The 19,738-nt window shown below is 36.1% G+C and overlaps 1 protein-coding gene across 1 annotated transcript in view; it reads left to right on the top strand.

Annotated features, from left to right (window-relative positions):
- Positions 1–18,483, top strand: part of LOC150097474 (organic cation transporter protein-like) — an 83,360-nt gene extending 64,877 nt beyond the window's left edge. Inside the window, exons 9-11 of the mRNA XM_090406932.1 lie at positions 550–705; positions 6,300–6,463; positions 18,360–18,483. Coding sequence (XP_090263058.1) covers positions 550–705; positions 6,300–6,463; positions 18,360–18,483 — 444 coding nt within the window. The remainder of the gene's footprint in view (positions 1–549; positions 706–6,299; positions 6,464–18,359) is intronic.
- Positions 18,484–19,738: the final 1,255 nt, after the last annotated feature.

Below are 19,738 nucleotides of genomic sequence, written 5' to 3'. Positions count from 1 at the left end.
CATAGGTTGAACAAACGAATTAGTTATTAAATATAATAAATAAAAATAAAATTACGCTATGCAGTTAAGTTCGTTTCATAAATTATCATAATGGCTGATGTCAGTGAGGTTGCAAATCCTTACATGTTTCACTTTGGGATGTGTAACCTGATGAACTGCAGAAAATCTTGAACGTTACCAATAAAACTTATGTAAATGGCACCGCATTTAGCTGGACTACAAAAATAATGTTTTCCTTTGAAGCTTTCTGATAAGCAACATTTTTGAAACAGACATTTCTGTTGTAAAAATTTAGTTAGGTAGATTTAATGAAACTTTAATTCCTGGTCATCGAAGAAGATTGAGAATTCATCTGAGAATGAACTCATAACGGAAAAATTAATAAAACTCTACAGAGAAAATTTCTTGTTGTTTTACGATTCACTAACCATGCTCCTTTCCATTGTCAAGAAATAAACTTGATAAGAAATAAACTGTAAATTGCTATTTATTCTCGGAATTTCTGATGATAAATAGTTATTTATTCTCAATTTTTTTCCGTCTTTGTAGAATGTTTTTGTATGTAAACTCAACGAGTTCAAATCTAAGAAACTGCGATCGCTGTGGTTAATTTTACAGACTATTACTATTGATGCATGTTCAGAGAAATGTTTGCTCATATACCAGGAGCTGTTATTCGAAATGTGCGAAGACCATATCATGCTGGTAAATATACTATAACTGTGTCAGCCTGTAAGCTTTTTCTAACTATCCATTCCAGCAGTTTATTTTGCAAAAAATCACTGTAATTTTCATGTATGAAACATTGCGGAAAGATATATGAAATTTATTGGATTGCCTAAAACGTAAAATGTAGACTAAACCTGGTTATTGTTCTCTTGGAAGCAGTTTCCTTACTAGTGGGAACGCTTAGGACGACCACCATGTTACACCTAGCGAAAAAAAAAATTTTTTTTTAAATAAAAATCCTATGTACAATGCTACTGGTGTACATTGAGAAAGGGGCATCGTAATATAAAACACGTGTCTTCATTCACCACTTATCTGGTCATTTTCAGGTGAAAGTTTTCCCTTAAACAACCAAAGAAACTTAAATAATAGTTTAACCCACAGGAATGAATTCCTAATACGCAATCCCTCCATAATCAAAGAAAATAGTTATCGTACCGAGTTGAAATAAGCTCTGATGCAAATAATTTGCTCTTTCATATCATTATTGCAAAAATCTCAGAACACAAACAACAAACAATGGAGCATATGAATCAGGTTTACATAAAACACCGAAAGCTACAATGGCAACACTCATAATGAAGCACCACGTAGCGGCAGTAGCTGTAACGACAGTAGGACTTTTCGTACGACCCAAAACGTTTTTGGATTGCCGCACCCTTTGCTTCCAGTCTGAAATTTTTGGAGAGCATTCTTCATAAGCCCCAGTCAGCTGGTCAACAGCTATACTACAACACACGTTCATGAGAAAGCACGTTGGCAGTTTGTCCAGTTCAGTGTGGATTGTCAGAAGCCATAAATGATTGTATCGGCCATTGTTCACTATAATGTAAGTAAGGTGTACTTTAATAAAAACGTAGCTAATCGAGCACAAGATGACAGATGCATTAACCAATCTATAGTTAATTCCAATTGTTTAGTTATGTCTGCAGATCAAAGATATTAAATTCGCTTGTTATGATATAGGTATAGGTACAGTTCTTCGTTATGCAGCAGCATGTAACTTAGATTACTATGTACTGGTGTCCAACTCCTAAGGATGAACACTATTTCTAAGATTACAACCACAAATTCAGACAAATCATCTTGTGTCAATTTGTATAACTGACGATTTGGTGTAGAAAGCAGATACATATTCAAATTTCTGAATCGCGGGCAACGAGATAGCACTCAGCAGAATAAAAAGAAAAAAGCTGCACTAAGCGAATTGTGTTTGAAAGAAGCTCTTTTTATGAAGGAATAAAGTTGGAAATTTGGATGTCTTGTAATGCCTCAAAGACATTATCTAGATGATTTCATGCGGGAAAGAATTATTAGAAAGTTTGAAGAAGGCCCCAGAATTACTGATATTGCCAGAAAGTTTGGAATACCATATCCAGGTTCTAGGGAGCGTTTCAAACCAATGGAATATTATTATTATTATTATTCCTGATACCTCCAAGGAGTCCGAAGACTCATCGCGGGAGGACATCTTCAACTGTCTCTACACCTTACCTCTACTACGAATCAACGCCATCTACCGCCCACTTCCAACACCACAACTAGTAATTTTTGTCTGTAAATTGCGTGTGTTCTGAAGGGCCGATTTGTATGTATGCGGGATGAAAAACCCGAGTTTCCGGGAGAAAAAACCCTGCTACCTCCGTATGAGATCGGCTAACTCACCATCGTTCCAAACATTTGCTAAGAGATCGCCTTCGCTCTATCACGAAGCATGAAGAAAGATTTTTAGTTATAACAGCAAACTGTAATCGATGCACCACAGCAGGTCAGCTTGCAAGTAGACTCCATTCAAGCATAGGTACGCATAGATATCTCGACAAACTGTGGCAAGACGTTTGGGACAAGTAGGCCTATACTCTCGGCTTGTAGTATGCATTTCATTACCTACAGCTCATCGCAGCGCACGTTTTCAATGGTGTTGTATTCATAAAAATTGGACAGACAAGACACAATAGGCTAATGTACCCTTTTCAGATGATAGTCATTTTACTCTTTCCTCCTATTCTAGACAATACTTGATCTGGCGTGAAAGTGGTACTGCTTACTATCACGAGAACGTTCTTGAAAGGGATAGATATGGCGGTGATTGAGTCGTGATGTGGCGAAGCATTATACTTAATGGACGCACCGAGCTAGAAGTTCTGGAAAAAAGGGACTATAAACGATATTGCAACGAAGGTTTTCAATGTCGCGTTTCATTGTTCTGTGGTGCTGTAGGCGAAGAATTCATTTTTATGAATGACAATGCCACACCACACATCTGCACGAGCACTAGAGATATTTCTGGAGACCGAGGATATTAATCGAATTGGGTAGCCAACCCGTGTTTTATGTAGTCGAGATTCCCGAGATATCGAAACAATAGAACATGTTTGGGACATTGTTGCTCGAAATTCCCCTCCAGAAAACAAAGGCCTTATCCTTGCTGTGAAGGGGAGGGGGGGGGAGGAAGTAGGCCAGTTTGCCTCCAGAACTGAATCACTTAGTGCTAAGCATGGTACGACGTTGTGAGAGCTGCATCGCAGTTCGGAGTGGACATATTCCATGCTGAAATGTCTCTCTCTGCAGTTTTCTATAAGCACTATACATTAATTCTTTACTATGTCCCCAGGAAATTTGTAACTTTTGCCAAAAACGTATTACAATTTAATTTGTACGAAATTTATAATAGATTTTGTGTAATATAATTTATTAGTATGTTGTCAAAAAAAATTGCCAACATTTGGCTGTAGCCGTGAAAATGTTTTCATATACAGGTAAAAATGCAGTTTGTCCTTAGCTTTTGGACAGCAATGTATACGTGTGGAACTTGGAGATAGTGAAAATTCTTTGGGTAATAACATATGGACCGAACTGTGCATTTTGATTAACAATTTGCACATTATTTCCACTATATCACACTGGCCGTTTGGCAGTTGATGACACATTCTAATATGGAATATCGATGAACCTTGCTCTCAGAAGTTGATGAGGCTAAGGACTTGGGAGTTATTGTGGACAGAGAACTTAAGTTTCGAGGGCATATTGCCAAAACTTCACATCAGATTACATGGTTATTGAAGAACACACTGACAAACAGGATAAGAAAGTGATTATCCCACTTTATATATGGCATTAATAAGACCTCATTTGGACTATTGTGCACAGATCTGACACCTGTATTTCTTGATGTGGAAATTGTGGAGAAGATTCAAAGGGTTTTATAGGATTGATACTGATAACTTTTTTTAAGACCAGTGCAGGAAGGGAGAGAACCCTGGAGATTGTGTAAGTGTGTGGTTAACAAGGGTGTTTAGGACTAGATTTTTTGCTTGGAGAGTTGTAAATGGGTGGAATGCGTTACCAGAGATGGTTGTGAATGGGTTTAAGAGGAAGTATGACAGGTATTGTGTGAATACTGTATGTTAATGTTGGGTCTCCCGCGATAAGTCTTTTGACTCCATGGAGGCACCTTATATATAATAATAATTCCTCAATGAAGGTAGTCGCGTTGCCATTACCCGTATACACATATTTGCATCTTGTATATGCGTATAAACATCTGGTTTATACGCGCATACCAGATGTTTCCGAACTTTCTCGGCTCACGGCGCCTCTAGACCCAAATAAAAACCTGATAGTTGCATTTATTAAAGAGTTAGGTCCAAACTACTTACTAATTTTTAGTACCCCAAATACTTATTAACTGTTTGAAAAAATAATACACATAAATGAAAGAAAACTGAGCGCTACAGCGCAGTTCTGGGAAACCACTGGCATATATGCTTATTTCCAATGCAAAATGTGAGCTGCATATATACATTTGTTTTCTGCAATCATACAAAAATCGTAATGCATGTCTTCCTGCATTATTTGTTACTATTCTGCTTATGAACCTGTAAGCGTTTGCTCGCATGCTGCATTTCTGATAAATACCCAGAAAAACCTGAATTCGAAGTTCGTTTATGATGAGAGATTATTCTTCACCAGAAACTTTTTTTTTTTATTCTCGCAAAACACACAAACTGACCAAAGTATACATACAATTGATTGACTTAATTCCAGTTTCTCTTAAGTTGCTTCGTATTATCCGTTAACCACAACTGTCGGAACTAGAGCACACACACACTATAAAATATACTAATTAAACTGAAAATGTCTGCAAGTTATAATAAATTTAGTTTAATCCTTTATCCAAGTGTGAGCAAACAAAGTTTGCGCCTGAAAGATCTTCAGGACTGGGGTAAGGTGGTACAACAATGGGCAACTCGTTGCAAAGGTGGAGCAAGCTAACATTACTCCTATCTCAGTATCTCCCATAATGCAAAACACATCTCCTTGCAGATATGTATAATGTTATGCATTAAGGAAAGAGCCACTACCCAGACTAGTTTGGAATTTTATTGAGGTCTCTTCAGTGGGAGCCAGACCCAAGTGGAGATACCAGGCAGAAGCATTAGCAAGGTGATCTCTACCTATAGGAGTTGCCAAACGGTGTGCCACCTTTTTATTAAATTACTCTGGATTTAGAGAAAGATGCTGAGTTTATTTTTCACTTGGTTAGACTATAATAAATTTAGTTTAATCCTTTATCCAAGTGTTAGCAAACAAAGTTTGCACCTGAAAGTATCTTCAGGACTGGGGTAAAGTGATACAACACCAGGAAACTCGTTGCAAAGGTGGAACAATCAACCTCAGTCCTGAAGATAATTTCAGGCACAAACTTTGTTTGCTCACACTTGGATAAAGGATTGAACTAAATTTATTATAGTCTAACCAAGTGAAAAATACTTTCAACATCTTTCTCTAAATCCAGAGCAATTTAATAAAAATGTGGCATACCGTTTGGCAACTCCTATAGGTAGAGATGACCTTGCTAATGCTTCTGCCTGATATCTCCACTTGGGCCTGGCTCCCACAGAAGAGACCTCAGTAAAGGTCGAAACCAGTGGGGGCTATTATGAGTTCGCTCTCTTAAGGTTTTTGCCTTAAGGGAGCAACAATTTGAGTCTCCAGGAAAAGTGTTTTCCAGCATGGCCCGGTGAGGGGCTTTGTCGGTGAATGCTTTTCTTCGGAATATGAGCGGTTCTGCTTGGTGGTGGTGGTGGGTGGAAGGCCATCACTGAGTGGAGCCAACGCTGAGATGGATGGTCTTTTGCCCACAATTGAGTGGCCTAGGTATCGTCGGAATTTTTAGAGACGGCTTTACTTATTCATAAGGTCGAAACTAGTCTGGGTAGTGGCCCTTCCCTTAATGCATAACATTAAACATATCTGCAAGATGTTTTGCATTATGGGAGATACTGAGATAGGAGTGATGTTACCTTCCTCCACCTTTGCAACGAGTTGCCTGATGTTGTACCACCTTACCCCAGTCCTGAAGATACTTTCAGGTGCAAACTTTATTTGCGAATAGTGCATGATAAAGATATGCGGATGTAATTTTCTTTGGGATCGGCTCCATAGAACAGAAAAACATAGAATTCAAAAACAATGCATTATAGCTATTAATATTGTAGTATCTTCAAAAATGACAAAAAAAAAATAGCAGCTATAATATGCTAATAATGACTGATTCAATTTTTCAGGCTGAATATGGAAAGTTTATTCCATTCCTCATCATAGGAGGACTTTCAGTTATTGCTGGATTTGGAGCCATATTTCTTCCAGAAACATTAAACAAGAATCTACCACAGACCATTATAGATGGTGAAATATTTGGAATAGATCAAGTGCCATGTCCTTGTCTCAGGTAAGTTTTGTTATCCTAAGCAATTAATCTTATCATATATATTTACTACTACAGCTTCAGTATAAATTCCACAAAAGATTTTGCCAAGTAGTCCTGTGGAAATGACGTTTGCATTCATAGCGCAAAAATATCTGAAAAAAGATCATTTTAAGTTTGATTCTAGTAACTGACTACGGGAATTTTTGTATGCCTTTCTTCAATTAGTTCTCAGCCATCCTTAATCCTACTAAGCATCCCAGACATGCACAATAGGATTAAGATTACTCTCTTTGTATACTTCATCACAATGAGAGAGTAGTGAATGGTTAACCATTTATTACTCTCATTCATAAAAACTTAATTCACAACAGTATCATACAGTTGGATCGTACATCCTGGCTTTGAATATGCCATTTTGTTATTCTTATTTAAATTATCCGTTTTTTTTTTATCATGGTTTTAATTGTTGGTTGATTACTGATTCGAATATAAAGAAATTTATATTATCCTGCGGCACCTTATATTCAGATTAGTCTATATAATATAGAGGAATCAATCATCAACTAACGTTTGCAATCTCACTTTTCTACAGGCCGAGGTTAATATTTAAGGCTTCCGCAAGGTCCGATAAATTTTTATGAGCGGTGCAATGAAAGGAAATCAGGCAAACATCAAATTGAATTCAATAAAACAAAACATTTAATGCAGGGTTATATAGCAAGAACATCTAAGTATAACTTTCTAAACAAGATAATGCAATTGAACAAATTCAAAATATCTCTGAGATACAGGTAGCTATTGTTAGGTTTTAAGATTAAAGCCAAAATTCAAGACATAAGCATTTCTATCACAACTTGTCTCTATTCTATGAGACAAATCATATCATCTACACATCGATTTAGTTCTAGTGCTCTGAATAGATATAATGCATTAGGTATCGAACATTCAACTCCCAGTTCTCTATATTCTGCCGATTAATAGAAAATAGTTCTCACAATTCAAAGTTCCAGAATGCACAATAAATATTTTTACAGTTGTGGTTCTTTAATTCACTTCTAGTCTATAAATACTCAATTGAATTACAAGGCAATTACCGATTCAAAGGGGAAATACTTTAGTGCTTCTTTCTTTTGACTATTTAAAGTTAAAGGCCACAGCTAGGGTTAAGATATATTAGGTGGAACTAATTTTCATTTGCTTCACACTGGATGTAAAAAGGATAAGTTTTAGCGGGTTACAACTTCAGCACATTGAATTCACTTAGGCACACTTTCAAAATTCCTGTTAACTAATTATTGTGAGGAAACACAAATCAAAGAAATCTTCACTATGTTAACTGAAATATTAAATACAGAGCTATACAAGTCTCGACACATTAGATTTACATCATGTACTAATTCCTTATCTTTCACTATGCATTGACTTCAGCTTTCCTAGCTCTAATCATTAGGAATCTATCGTGATATCAGAATTCCATACAGGTAGTTTTTAATGCCTATTTATTCCTGGTCCTTATCTTGTCGATTTTTCCGCAAATCTCCACTCGCCCTTCGTAACTCACGATCGCTCTCTTCGCTGTCCCTAAGCTTTCTCCTCGTTTACTTTCGTTTTCCAATTAACTGCGTTTATTCTTCCCGCCAAAATCCGGTTTTAGCCAGTTCAGCTTACATGTACAGGCTTCTCTCCATATCATAGCCTTTCACGTTTGAAGAAATAACAACTCCGTTTCTCCTTTACTAGCCAATCAAATTCAATCAGAATTACATAAAATCATATCAGCAGAATTCCACATATTTACATTTTTTTCAGAAATAACAAATAAATAATAAATAATAATTCATATAAAATACATTTAAATATGATAAATACAAATTCTTATGATATATATACACAGCTTCTTATAATATTAATATAGGAATAAATAATGTAAATTGAATGACATTTTAATATAGAGTCCTTTGATTACCAATACAAATCCCAAAATTATATAATTAGACAATAATAAACAATCTCAGAGTAATTATATGAATAATAATTTATGAGCAAGAGATTAACATCAAATAATATTTACAAGTGTTGCTTAAGTTATGGCATTTTGTTAAATGTGAATGAAGTATTATAATTCGCAAATATCTTCATTCACAATTTAACAATACTGTATATAATCGGGTACGAATAAATTGAAAGGTGATAATTTTTTATGAGAGAGGACTTGAAAGTATTGTTAAAGGTAGCGAAAGAAAAGAGTGACAGAGTTAAAATGGTGAGTCTGTTGCCGCGGTATGACAGAGAGGAGTTTAGGAGGGCCATAATCGCAAACGACATTATGCACAAGTTATGCAGACGGTGTGGTGTGGAATTTGTCGATGTGTGGAATGAGTTTGATGGACGAAAGGACTTATACAAGATGGATGGTCTGCATTTGAATGGACTTGGTGTGCGGAGACTGGAAAAAGTGTTGCTGAATGAAGGGAAAATGGATGTGCAGAACCAGGGAAACTAGAACTACCAAGGAGGGGTGGAATGCAAACTTCAGTGAGACAGTTGAGTGTAAAAATGAATATAATGTAACCGAGCCAGCACTAAGGACAAAAAATGGGAATGGAACATTTAGAATAATGCATCGATAGGGGTGAGACAAAGGGATCACTGCATTTCATGTATACTAATGCCAGGGGTATTAGGAACAAGAAGGAAGAATTTTTGGCCTTGATTGGCTCTTCCTGGCCACAGGTTATTGGCATTAGTGAAACATGGCTAACGGAAGATGATATAGTTAGTGGGATAGAATGTGTAGGTTATGGTGTGTTTAGGAGGGACAGAGAGAATAAAATGGGGGGAGGGGTGTTATTGATGATAGCTGATTAACTGCAGCCAAGGAGAATTGAAGTTGTACTGCAGGATAGTGAAAGGAGCTCATTTGAGGCTATTTGGTGTGAGATTGAGACTGGCAGAATAAAATATACAGTTGGGTGCTGCTATAGACCAGGTGATGGAATAGATGGAGATAGTATGCATAAACAAATTGATGAAATGAGTTGGAGGGTAATTATTATGGGGGTTTTCAACTATGGTAATATTGATTGGAAGGAGGAGAGGACACATATGAGGAAGGAAATGGATTTTATTCAATTAAGGGATAACTATCTGAGACAGCATGTAATTGAAAATACTAGGGGGTGTGAGAGTGCTTGACCTGGTAATAGCATCTCACAATTTGACTGTAATGAATATGACCATATTGCCACCTAAGACAGAGTATATGTGGAATTACTGTGCTGGCAAGTTTGACAAGCTTAGGGGATTGCTTGGATCAGTGCAATGGCATGTACAACTGCAAGGACTGGACGTCGATAATGCATGGGAAGTGGTCAAGGAGCATTTACAGGAGGTTATGGCTGATTGTATACCTAAGGTCCGAATAGTAAAACAAGTAGGGATTAAATGGATAAATAACAACATTAAGCTTGAGCTGCAAAAAACGAAACAACTGTGGAGGGAATTTAAAGAAAGGGGTGACCTGCAGGCACACGAACGGTATAAAGTGCAGGCCAGAAGGGTAACGATTGTGGTAAAAACAGCAAAAGCCGATTATGAAAGGAAACTAGCTATGCAAGCAAAAGAGAATCCCAAACAGTTTTTCAATATGCTGCAAGCAAGAAAAAAAACTGTATATGGCAAAATGATTTTAAGGAATGACGATGGTAAGGAGGTCACTGAACCAGTCGATATAGTAGTTACTGAGCGCACACTTTGCAAAAGTATATCATCCAGGTGGCGACATTGAAAAAATGAAGGAACCATTAGTTTATACAGGAATTGTGATGAATGAAGTGGGAGGTGAATAGTCTATTACAGAACCTTAATGTGAATACATCTGTGGGATTGGATGGTATACCGGCACGGGTCTTGCGTGAAGCAGCTAAGGAATTATCAGTGCCCTTGACCATGTTGTTTAATCTGAGTCTCCGGTCTGGTTTAGTCCCGAAGGCGTGGAAAGAAGGGAAAATAGTTTCACTGCATAAAGGAGGATCCAAGACTATGGTGACAAATTACTGACCGATCAGCATATCAGGAGTCATTGTCAAGGTCTTGGAGAAAGTAGTCAAGGGAAAAATACAGGAATGGATTGATGAAAATAAGATAATGTACAGGCGACAGCATGGCTTTGTGAAGGGAAGATCATGCCTCACTAACTTGCTCAAGTTTTGTAACAAGGTGACAGCAAAACTGGATAAGGGAAATGGGTTTCGGTGATACTGCTGGACCTGGCAAAAGCGTTTGACAGGATACCACATGGAATTCTAATCCGTAAGCTACAACATATGGGAATGGATATAGGGGTGGTGAGATGGATAGGTGGGTGGTTGATGGAGAGATATCAAAGAGTAATTTATTCTGGAGTGGAGTCCAAAAGATGGTCTGTGACTAGTGGTGTGCCGCAGGGTTCTGTTCTTGGACCACTGCTGTTTAATCTGTTCATTAACGATATAGGGAAGGATCTACGTGGAACAGTTCATTTGTTCGCTGATGATGCAAAGTTGGGTAGGGCGATAGTGAATGCAGAAGATGTCAAAGTCTTGCAGGATGACTTAGATAGATTGGAGTTCTGGGCTAAGGAGAATGGAAGACAAAATGTAAGGTTATGCATTTTGGGGTGAAAAGATTATCAAGCAGTATACCACATTGGTGGAACTGTACTCCAAGAGATTGATGAGGCCAGAGACTTGGGAGTGTTGGTGGATAGGGAGATGAAGTTTAGGGGGCACATTGCAAAAGTAGCTAAAACAGCTCATCAACTCCCTTGGTTGTTGAAAAATACCTTGATGAGCAGAGACAAGCAAGTTATTGTACCTCTGTACCAAGCCCTGATAAGACCTCATCTTGACTACTGTGCCCAGATTTGGTCACCTTGGTTCCTTCTTGATGGGGAGGAGGCGGAAAGGATCCAGAGGCGAGTGACTAAGATGATAGCAGGTCTATGGAATGAACCATATGAGAACAGGTTGAATATTTGTGGGTTGCAGAAACTAGTTGATAGGCAGAAAAGGGGAGATATGATTGAGACATTCAAATTGCTAAAAGGATTCTATAAGATTGATTCAGAGGATATTTTTGAGATCAGGACTGGTGGTGGGAGAACTAGGGGACACCTATGGAAGCTGGGCATTAGTGTGGTTAGCAGGGGTGTTAGAGCTGGGTTCTTTACTATTAGAGTGGTAAATGAGTGGAATAAGCTGCCAGTATCTGTTGTGGGTGCTATGACAGTGAGCGAGTTCAAGGCAAGGCATGATAGATGCTGTGAGAATGTCAAATAGTTGTGTGGACATGGAGTTTAGGGCCTCCCTCGATGAGTCTAAGGACTCCCTAGAGTAGCCCGAAATAATAATATGTCACATCGTTTATCATTTCTGATATTCAACCGTTCAGTATGAACATCTTTGATATTTCTCAGGCATATATGCTTAAGGGATTAGCGAGTGCTTCTGACATCAAGCTCCCTACACACGCGGGAAACTCTACACCACTCACTACTATACAACTTATCCTTTTTCTTACATATTAGTAAGAAGTTGATAAAATGCAAAGAATATTATTGAAAATTTGATACGAATACAGATTCTATAGCGATCTTGATTATGCTAACTCACAATATTCCATTATTGAAACAAATACTAACAATGATGTTTTATTGCACGCTCATTCTTCATAGAACCGATCTGGCAATGTTCCAAGAATAGTCAATTCATGCTGAAGGGGAGAAAGAAAGAAATAAAGGATGTACAATTTGGTCACAAACACGTGAAATCACATGCTTCATACGTAAATTTTCCAACTGTTGTACAAGCAAAATAATTACTTTAAGAACTAGAATTTTCATAAAAGAAAAGCTAATTTTCCGACGTATAATAATAAACATTTATCCCTCCATGAAACGCATTGATTATCCTATTATCAGAATGGATTCTCCTTCTTTTGACATGCACATAAGTGTCGAAGAGTCTCGCATCTGTGGGCATACAGAAATTGTGCAATTCATATAACTAAAAATGCATACCTGTTCTGATAGTAATCACTATTCCATCAAACAGCACTCCTATACTGAAATAAATCAAACTCTTAGCCAAGCATATCGTTTTTTTCAGACATCATGAAAACATACTCTTATTATATGCTATTCACATTAAAACTTAGTTTAATATTTCAGTAGTTTGTGTGAATAATGATTAATTACTAATTACTAATTATTCATTAATAATAATGAATAATTACATTGCTATTGCCATTATGACTTAATATGTAAAAACTGAATTAGATTTATTAGTAGCCAAATCATACAGCAGAATTCTGTGTGGAATAAAATTTGTGAGCTCATTAAGGTTCCTGATAGCAAAGTCTGTTTACTTTGGTTTTGGAGAAAGGGTATGTGAAATTGTATAAAACATATTTACCTATTGAGGAGGAAGTAGCTGCATTTTCAGGTTCAAAAAGTTGTAAAGTTAGCATTTTTATTAAGTTGGGAAGCATGTTCTACATGGAACTGTCACTTTTAGCTGGCATGTGCTTGAGTTACATATCAACCTGTTTCACTTTGATTAATCATTAATGGTCATATTGAATTCTAAATAAATCAGTAAATTGCTTGAAACAATGTTTTGGGTAATTTTATATTTTCTATTTGCAGGAACTGGATTACACCTTAGGTTATTATGCAAGAATAGTAATTTAATTATAATTAAATCATTATATTAAATAAAACACAGTCAACTAATTTAGGCATTAAGTGATAATCAATCTGAAAAAATCAGTTACTAAATCAGAGGACAGTTAATTATCAGAGCAGCAGCCATTCATAACAATGATGTCAATGGCGCACATTTTTTGAATTTTTAATTCAGTTAATTAGTTGAATCTCTTTCAACTTTTGCAGTTTTCTATTGGGCAAAAGTCATTTATTTTTATTTTTTGGTTTTCCCTGGTGCGTAGTAAAGACTGGTTTTAGCACCTTGAAAAACAATGCAGTTGTCAAATTTACGAATGGTCATTTCATAGCATGGTGAAGTTCCTTATTTTTTTTGTGACCCTTTGCATTGGGACTATAAGCATCCGAGGCATCTTTGAAAATTAGTAATTATATCAGTATTCCTTCTAGATGGCTATCCAAAAACAATTCAATAACTCTGAAAACTTTCAAAACACTTCATAAGTACATGACAGCAAAGTGATATACCATGCTACTTAAACTGAATGAAGCATAAAATTGTAGCGAATGTTTCGGCAAACTGATAACTGGAGATATTGGTCACCCACTTCAGTTGCAACCCATGGCCTTCCTTCACTGTAGTCCGGGATGCTGTTTGTGACTGTGAACTACAGAATGACTCAATGAAACTATCTGGTTATCTCTGCCTGACTTTGGCCAGCCTCTAGTTTTACAATGGCTAATGACCTGAATTCAGTATTTGATGAATTCAGGTGGCAATATTAAATATTGCATAATTTAATTCTGCTATCACAACAGACACCCAAAGCACCCGCTTTTATGCTGACAGTCCCACTCGTTTTTGTAAGATAACAGACAGTGTCTCTTTTTACATAATGTAATGTACATGACTTTCATGTCACCACCCCATCTCAGTTATTGCAGTTTTTCTTTGTTCCTTAATTTTTGTAAACCAGTGTGTGTGTATATATATTTTTATAAATATGTATTTGATATAATATAGGTTCAAAAGATATATTTCGGTGATTACACCAAAATATATCTTTTGAACCAATTAGCCACAGAAGTCTACGCCTGCTATAATATAGGTTGTTAAACTGATGAGTACCCATTTTGTTAAAAACTATCACCCATGTGTATGCAACAGCTCACTGCTACCACTTCACTGGATGAAGAAACTCAGGTATATGAGGCAATATTAGAGCTGTTGTACAAACTGAATAAGAATTCAGCAATGAGTGTTCACCTAAACTGGCTATTCCTTTGACCAGGCTGTTTAATATAAGTCTCACAACAGGAAAGATTCCACAGGAATGGAAAGAATGTATGGTAATTCCATTGCTGAGGGGTGGTGCAAAGACCGATGTATCCAACTATCGACCAATTACTATCAGGAGTGGTGAAGATTTTGGAAAAATTGGTCAGGTCTTGCATTCAGAAAAGGTTTACTAAGGGAAGGTCATGTTTTAGCAACTTGCTCACATTCTATAACAATGTTACCATTGAACTAGACAATGGTAATGGATACACCATAATACTCTTTGATTTTATTAAGGCTTTTGACAGAATATACCATGGTAGACCATTGCATAAATTGGAAAATATGGGTTTGGATTATAGAATATTAGCGAAATAAGAGGATGGCTGACTGACAGATATCAAAAAAGAGGCATACGGGGGATGTAAGTCTCCAAGATTTAAGGTAACCAATGGTGTACCACAAGGATCAGTGCTTGGGCCACTGTTATTCAATCTGTACAATAATGATATTGGGAAGGATTTGACAAGCGACATACAGCTATTTGTTGATGATGCAAAGATAGGTAGGGTAATCAGGAATGCTGCTGATATGCAGTACTTGCAGAATGATTTGAATAGGCTGGAATTGTAAACATAGGAAAGTGGATGTTAGTTTAATGTCAGTAAATGTAAAGTCATTCACTTTGGTGTGATTATATATCCAATGTTGTATTATATTAGTGAGATTATGTTAGAAGAAACTGATGAAGCTAGGGATCTTGGAGTGTTAGTAGATAGTAAGTTGAAGTTCAGGGACCATGTAGCAAAGACTGCAAATACAACTCACAACATAATTGCAATTATGTTGTGAGTAATTGCAATTGTAATTTTCCATTGTGATTCTGATATAGTGGAGAGAGAGTTAAAAATGATCTCAGGATTGTGGAATACTGACAGATTGAGAATTTGTAGACTGCAAACACTAGCAAACAGAATGAGGAGGTGATACAATTAATCCTGTATGACCCTTTCAGAAGTTGTAACTTCGGAAAGGGTCATACAGGATTTCAGTTGATGGAATTTTTCAATTTATTGAGGGTGGAGAAAGGACAAGAGGGCATCTTTGGAAGCTGAGAATGAATGCCGTTAAGAAGAGGGTGATAGCTAGATTTTTCTCTCATAGGGTGGTGCATGATTGGAATGGATTGCCACTGGATGTTGAGTGCAAGCAGTGTGAATGAAGTCAAGATTAAGTATGATAGCTGGTAAGTGTATCATGTGGCCTCCCTCAATGAGTCCCTGACTCCCTGTAAGTCTCTCTCAATAAAATCATAATAATAATAATAATATACAGTAGCCAACAAATTAATCCAAACAAGCCAGTGTCAACCATCAAAAAAATAAAATAAAATAAAGAAAAAAAATAAAAATTTTAAAGAAAAATAAAATGTTTACCTTCAAATAACTATATATGATCACAGCAAGCAAGAAATTCATCAGCTTTTCAAACTTTTGAAATTCATACCAGTATTGTTTTCATCATTTGGTATCATTTAAATGAAGAACAGGTCTGACTTGGTTTTTGTTTCAGTTCAAAATAATTTGGTTTTGGTTTTTGCAATAGTTCACTATTTTGGTTGAGTGCTACATGTTTTAACTGCCTCCAAAGTAGTGTTATATTTGTAGTGTTATATTCATTTTGTGTAGCTATAAAATGAATACACGTCCAAGAAAGCGTTCAAAAATATGTATCCTTTCTCAGCCCACTTCCATGATTCAAAAGAAAAATTGCCAATGAGTGTGGTGTTGTTCTGTTAATGTGTGATTTTAAAAAGATTTAGGAGGACAGATACCTTTTCTCCTAACAGAAAAGGAAAATACACTTACTCAAGATCGTTTACTAGTTAGGAAAAGCCAAATTGATCCAAGATTGTCTGCTGCAGATTTAAATAGAGACTTGGCAGCTAGTGGGATTTATGTTTCTGACATGACAGTCCACTGAAGATTGTTGGAAGCAGGGAGGACTGCCTACAGCCCAAAAAAAAAGAAACAACTGTTGATGAAGAGTATGGACTGTTGAGAAGTGGAAGGAGGACATATTCTCAGATGAGAACCATTTCTATGTTCAAGGAGAGCTTAGTACCCTATGTTCGCAAATCATTGGGCTGAGAAGACTTCTGCCACCTTCAACAAGCTCCAAAACACAGCTAAGATGTTCTGGGTTGTGTTACACATGACAGTCCAGGATTATTTCTGCCTGTTGACAGTATGATGAAAGTGACCAATACATAAAAATATTGGAGAAGAGAGTGGTCCCACAGATCCAGAAGGACAAAGAACTCATCTTCCATTAGATTTCGCTTCATGCCAAACTTCAAAATAGTGAGAGTTCCTCAGAAATCACAACATCCAATTTTTTCAGTGGCCAGATAATTCGCCTGACATTAATCTAATAGAAAATTTGTGGGCCATAGTGAAAAAGAGAGTTGGAAAATTAAATTGTGATACAAATGATAACTTAATACAATCAATCATAAAAGTATGGTTTCAAGATACAGAAATAAGAAAAGTGTGTTCTAAGTTGGTAGAGTCTATGCCTAAGTGAATTAATGAACTTATTAGGAACAGATGAGCACATCCTATCCTCTCCCGTAGTCCTTAATGGACTGTAGGGTCACTCATGGCTGAGCCATGAATGTCAAATGGGCGGTGAATTAAGACAGATGGTGCCAATCTCCTCTTCTGTCTTCATCTATATGTATTATGGCTATATCCTGTATGTTCACAGATCCGTTTTGCCTGTTTGCAGGATGAAAAACTCCATGATAAACTGGGGAAAAAAATCCTGCTGTCCACGCCCAAGACTGGCTACCTTGGCTATGGCTGAGGAAGATCCTCGAGTTCCTCACATCTCCGAAAGGAATTGAACCTAGGACACTCCTTCCCCAGGCATATGGTTGCGAAGCGCACAGCCACTAGACTAACCGTGCAGACAGAGGAGCACATACTTGTATAAATTAAGTAAAGTTGGAGTTTAAATTTTATACTTATTTTCTTGCAAAATTAAAATTTTTCTTTACAATATGAGTGTTTCGGATTAATTTGTTCTCTACTGTATATATAATGTATATAGATTTATTAAAATGTAGTATAAAATACAAAGGAATCATTCTGAAAAAAATATGTAAATATTTCAACAGCAGTTTTCAGAAGTGTTGAACATTGTTCTGCAAAAGGCTTACCATTGTAGGATTAATTGTGCTGTTTTAAAGCAAGCCAAAATTAAATGGTTTTCTAAAAAAATAATACTCATTCTTTTGAGTAATTATAGGTTTGTAACAAACATTAATAGCATAGATGCAAAATAAAACTTAAGATGTCTTATCTCTACTGTTCATAGGACATTCGAAATTTTTTAAATAAAAATCATATACATAAAAAAATTCAGCTGCCTTTTATTCCCTTATAAGGAATAGGCAAGATCTTTTAACCCTATCTAGCTTTTGGAGACTGAGTGGGCAGTTCAATATCCACCGGTAGCCAATAAGAGACAGCTGGCCCAAGATTATCACTAATTATTAGTGACAACTGATTAAGAAACTGGCAAACAAATGCTGCTCTCTTGCCACCTAACCCTAACAGGATATCTTATTGTCTGAATAGTTTGGATTCTATGGTCAATTTTTTTGTTTATAGGATCATAAAATCAAGTTTCTGGGATTAATTCAGGAACTGATAGAAGAAAGGCTTAGAAAAACTTCCTCCAATCAACGACTGGATTTATACTTAAGTCTATCTTCTGTGGCCTAGCACATAGGATGCAAACGTTCAACAGAAATTTTCAGTTACCAATCATAATCAATTTTTTTTTTTTTTATTCAGTCTATAATACTTTTTTAATATTTTCATCAACATTGTACTTAACAAAATTAACTACATTTAATCCATTTCCAGATCTAAGTCACTAAAAGATAAAACCTACCAGTTGAAAGAAGCAAAGTTATCAAAAGAAAAAATAAGTGTTATTACAACTTCATTCATGGAATGCAATGGACATTTACAAGAAAAAGCAAAGTGACATTAATCTTCTGACTCAATTCCAGTGAATCTAGTTTGATGTGACTCTGAAGAATAACCTCAGGGAATTGTTAAGAAGCCTTCACTTGGTTTCCATGGCATCTATCGAGAAAGAACAAAACCAGCTTCATTTAATTTTAGATATTGTCAGAATACAAAATGGCATTCACTGGTCATAAGTGCTTCAGATCTGACAAACAGCTAGCCTGATGATTTTAACAATACCATTTAATTCTTTATTTAAAAGGAATGAATAATGCAGATAATGCATTGTAATTGAATACTTGCGTCCAAATTTTGCATCACCCAATATTTATAAATACAAAGAAGCTAAATGAAAAATAGCATACCTAAAATTAGTTCACCTTTGATAAGCATAAATATGTTTGTTAACAATGTACATGGTTAGAATTATGATAAACAATGTTTAATGACAACCAATATTCCCTCTAATTTTTGGTGGTCCATGTGTGCATGATAAACAAACATTGTGTGCAAGTTCCCAGTCTTAGATTCAATGTGTGCATGTGTTGTATGCTAAATATTTCTATAAGAGCAACCTAAATACTTACTCCTTGAGCTATTTATATACATGCAGCTTGTAAACAAATTATGTCATATTTGTCTGGTCACTCAAATTTAAATGAATTTGTAGTTCTTTTCCAAGTGTAATTACATTTAATGTAATATTTATTATTTGTCCTTTTTTCCATCTAGTTATAACCTGTAAAACTGAGCATTAATTAATTTGCTTAATTCCACATAGCTGCAAAAATCCATCACTGCTTGCACGAGTTCAAGTTACTACACTGTCTAGACATTAGACACTGTAAACAAATATGGCTCTGTAACTTGATATCAGTATCAGTTGGCCCACACAATGCAGATTAAAAGTAACTAATTAGAATGTACTAAGTTGGAATTGGTAAAAACAAGTAGGATTTATCATATAATTCATTTTTATAGTAAGCTCAAAAATTATTGACTGTAAATTAGAAATTTTGAATGGAAATTTTGTGCAGGCAGTTTATGTGTGTGCTCCTTTTTTTACTCTGTGTGCACACACACAGCTTAGAGGGTATATTGACAAAATACTGGTTGTGATCAAAGTTGCATGGAATCAGTTACAGGGATCAGTGACTATCATATAAAACAAAACACTATATATTTCAATAATAAATACAATTATGCACAGCATAGGAAGTCATGGCCAATTAACAAGAATAATTATAAGGCAGATCAAGCAGGAAACCAGT

This window comes from Typopeltis vanoorti, chromosome 17 (assembly GCF_054136105.1).
Source record: "Typopeltis vanoorti isolate ZY-2024b chromosome 17, IOZ_Tvanoo_1.0, whole genome shotgun sequence".
NCBI lineage: Eukaryota > Metazoa > Arthropoda > Arachnida > Uropygi > Thelyphonidae > Typopeltis > Typopeltis vanoorti.
This window is presented reverse-complemented; position numbering and strand designations above follow the sequence as displayed.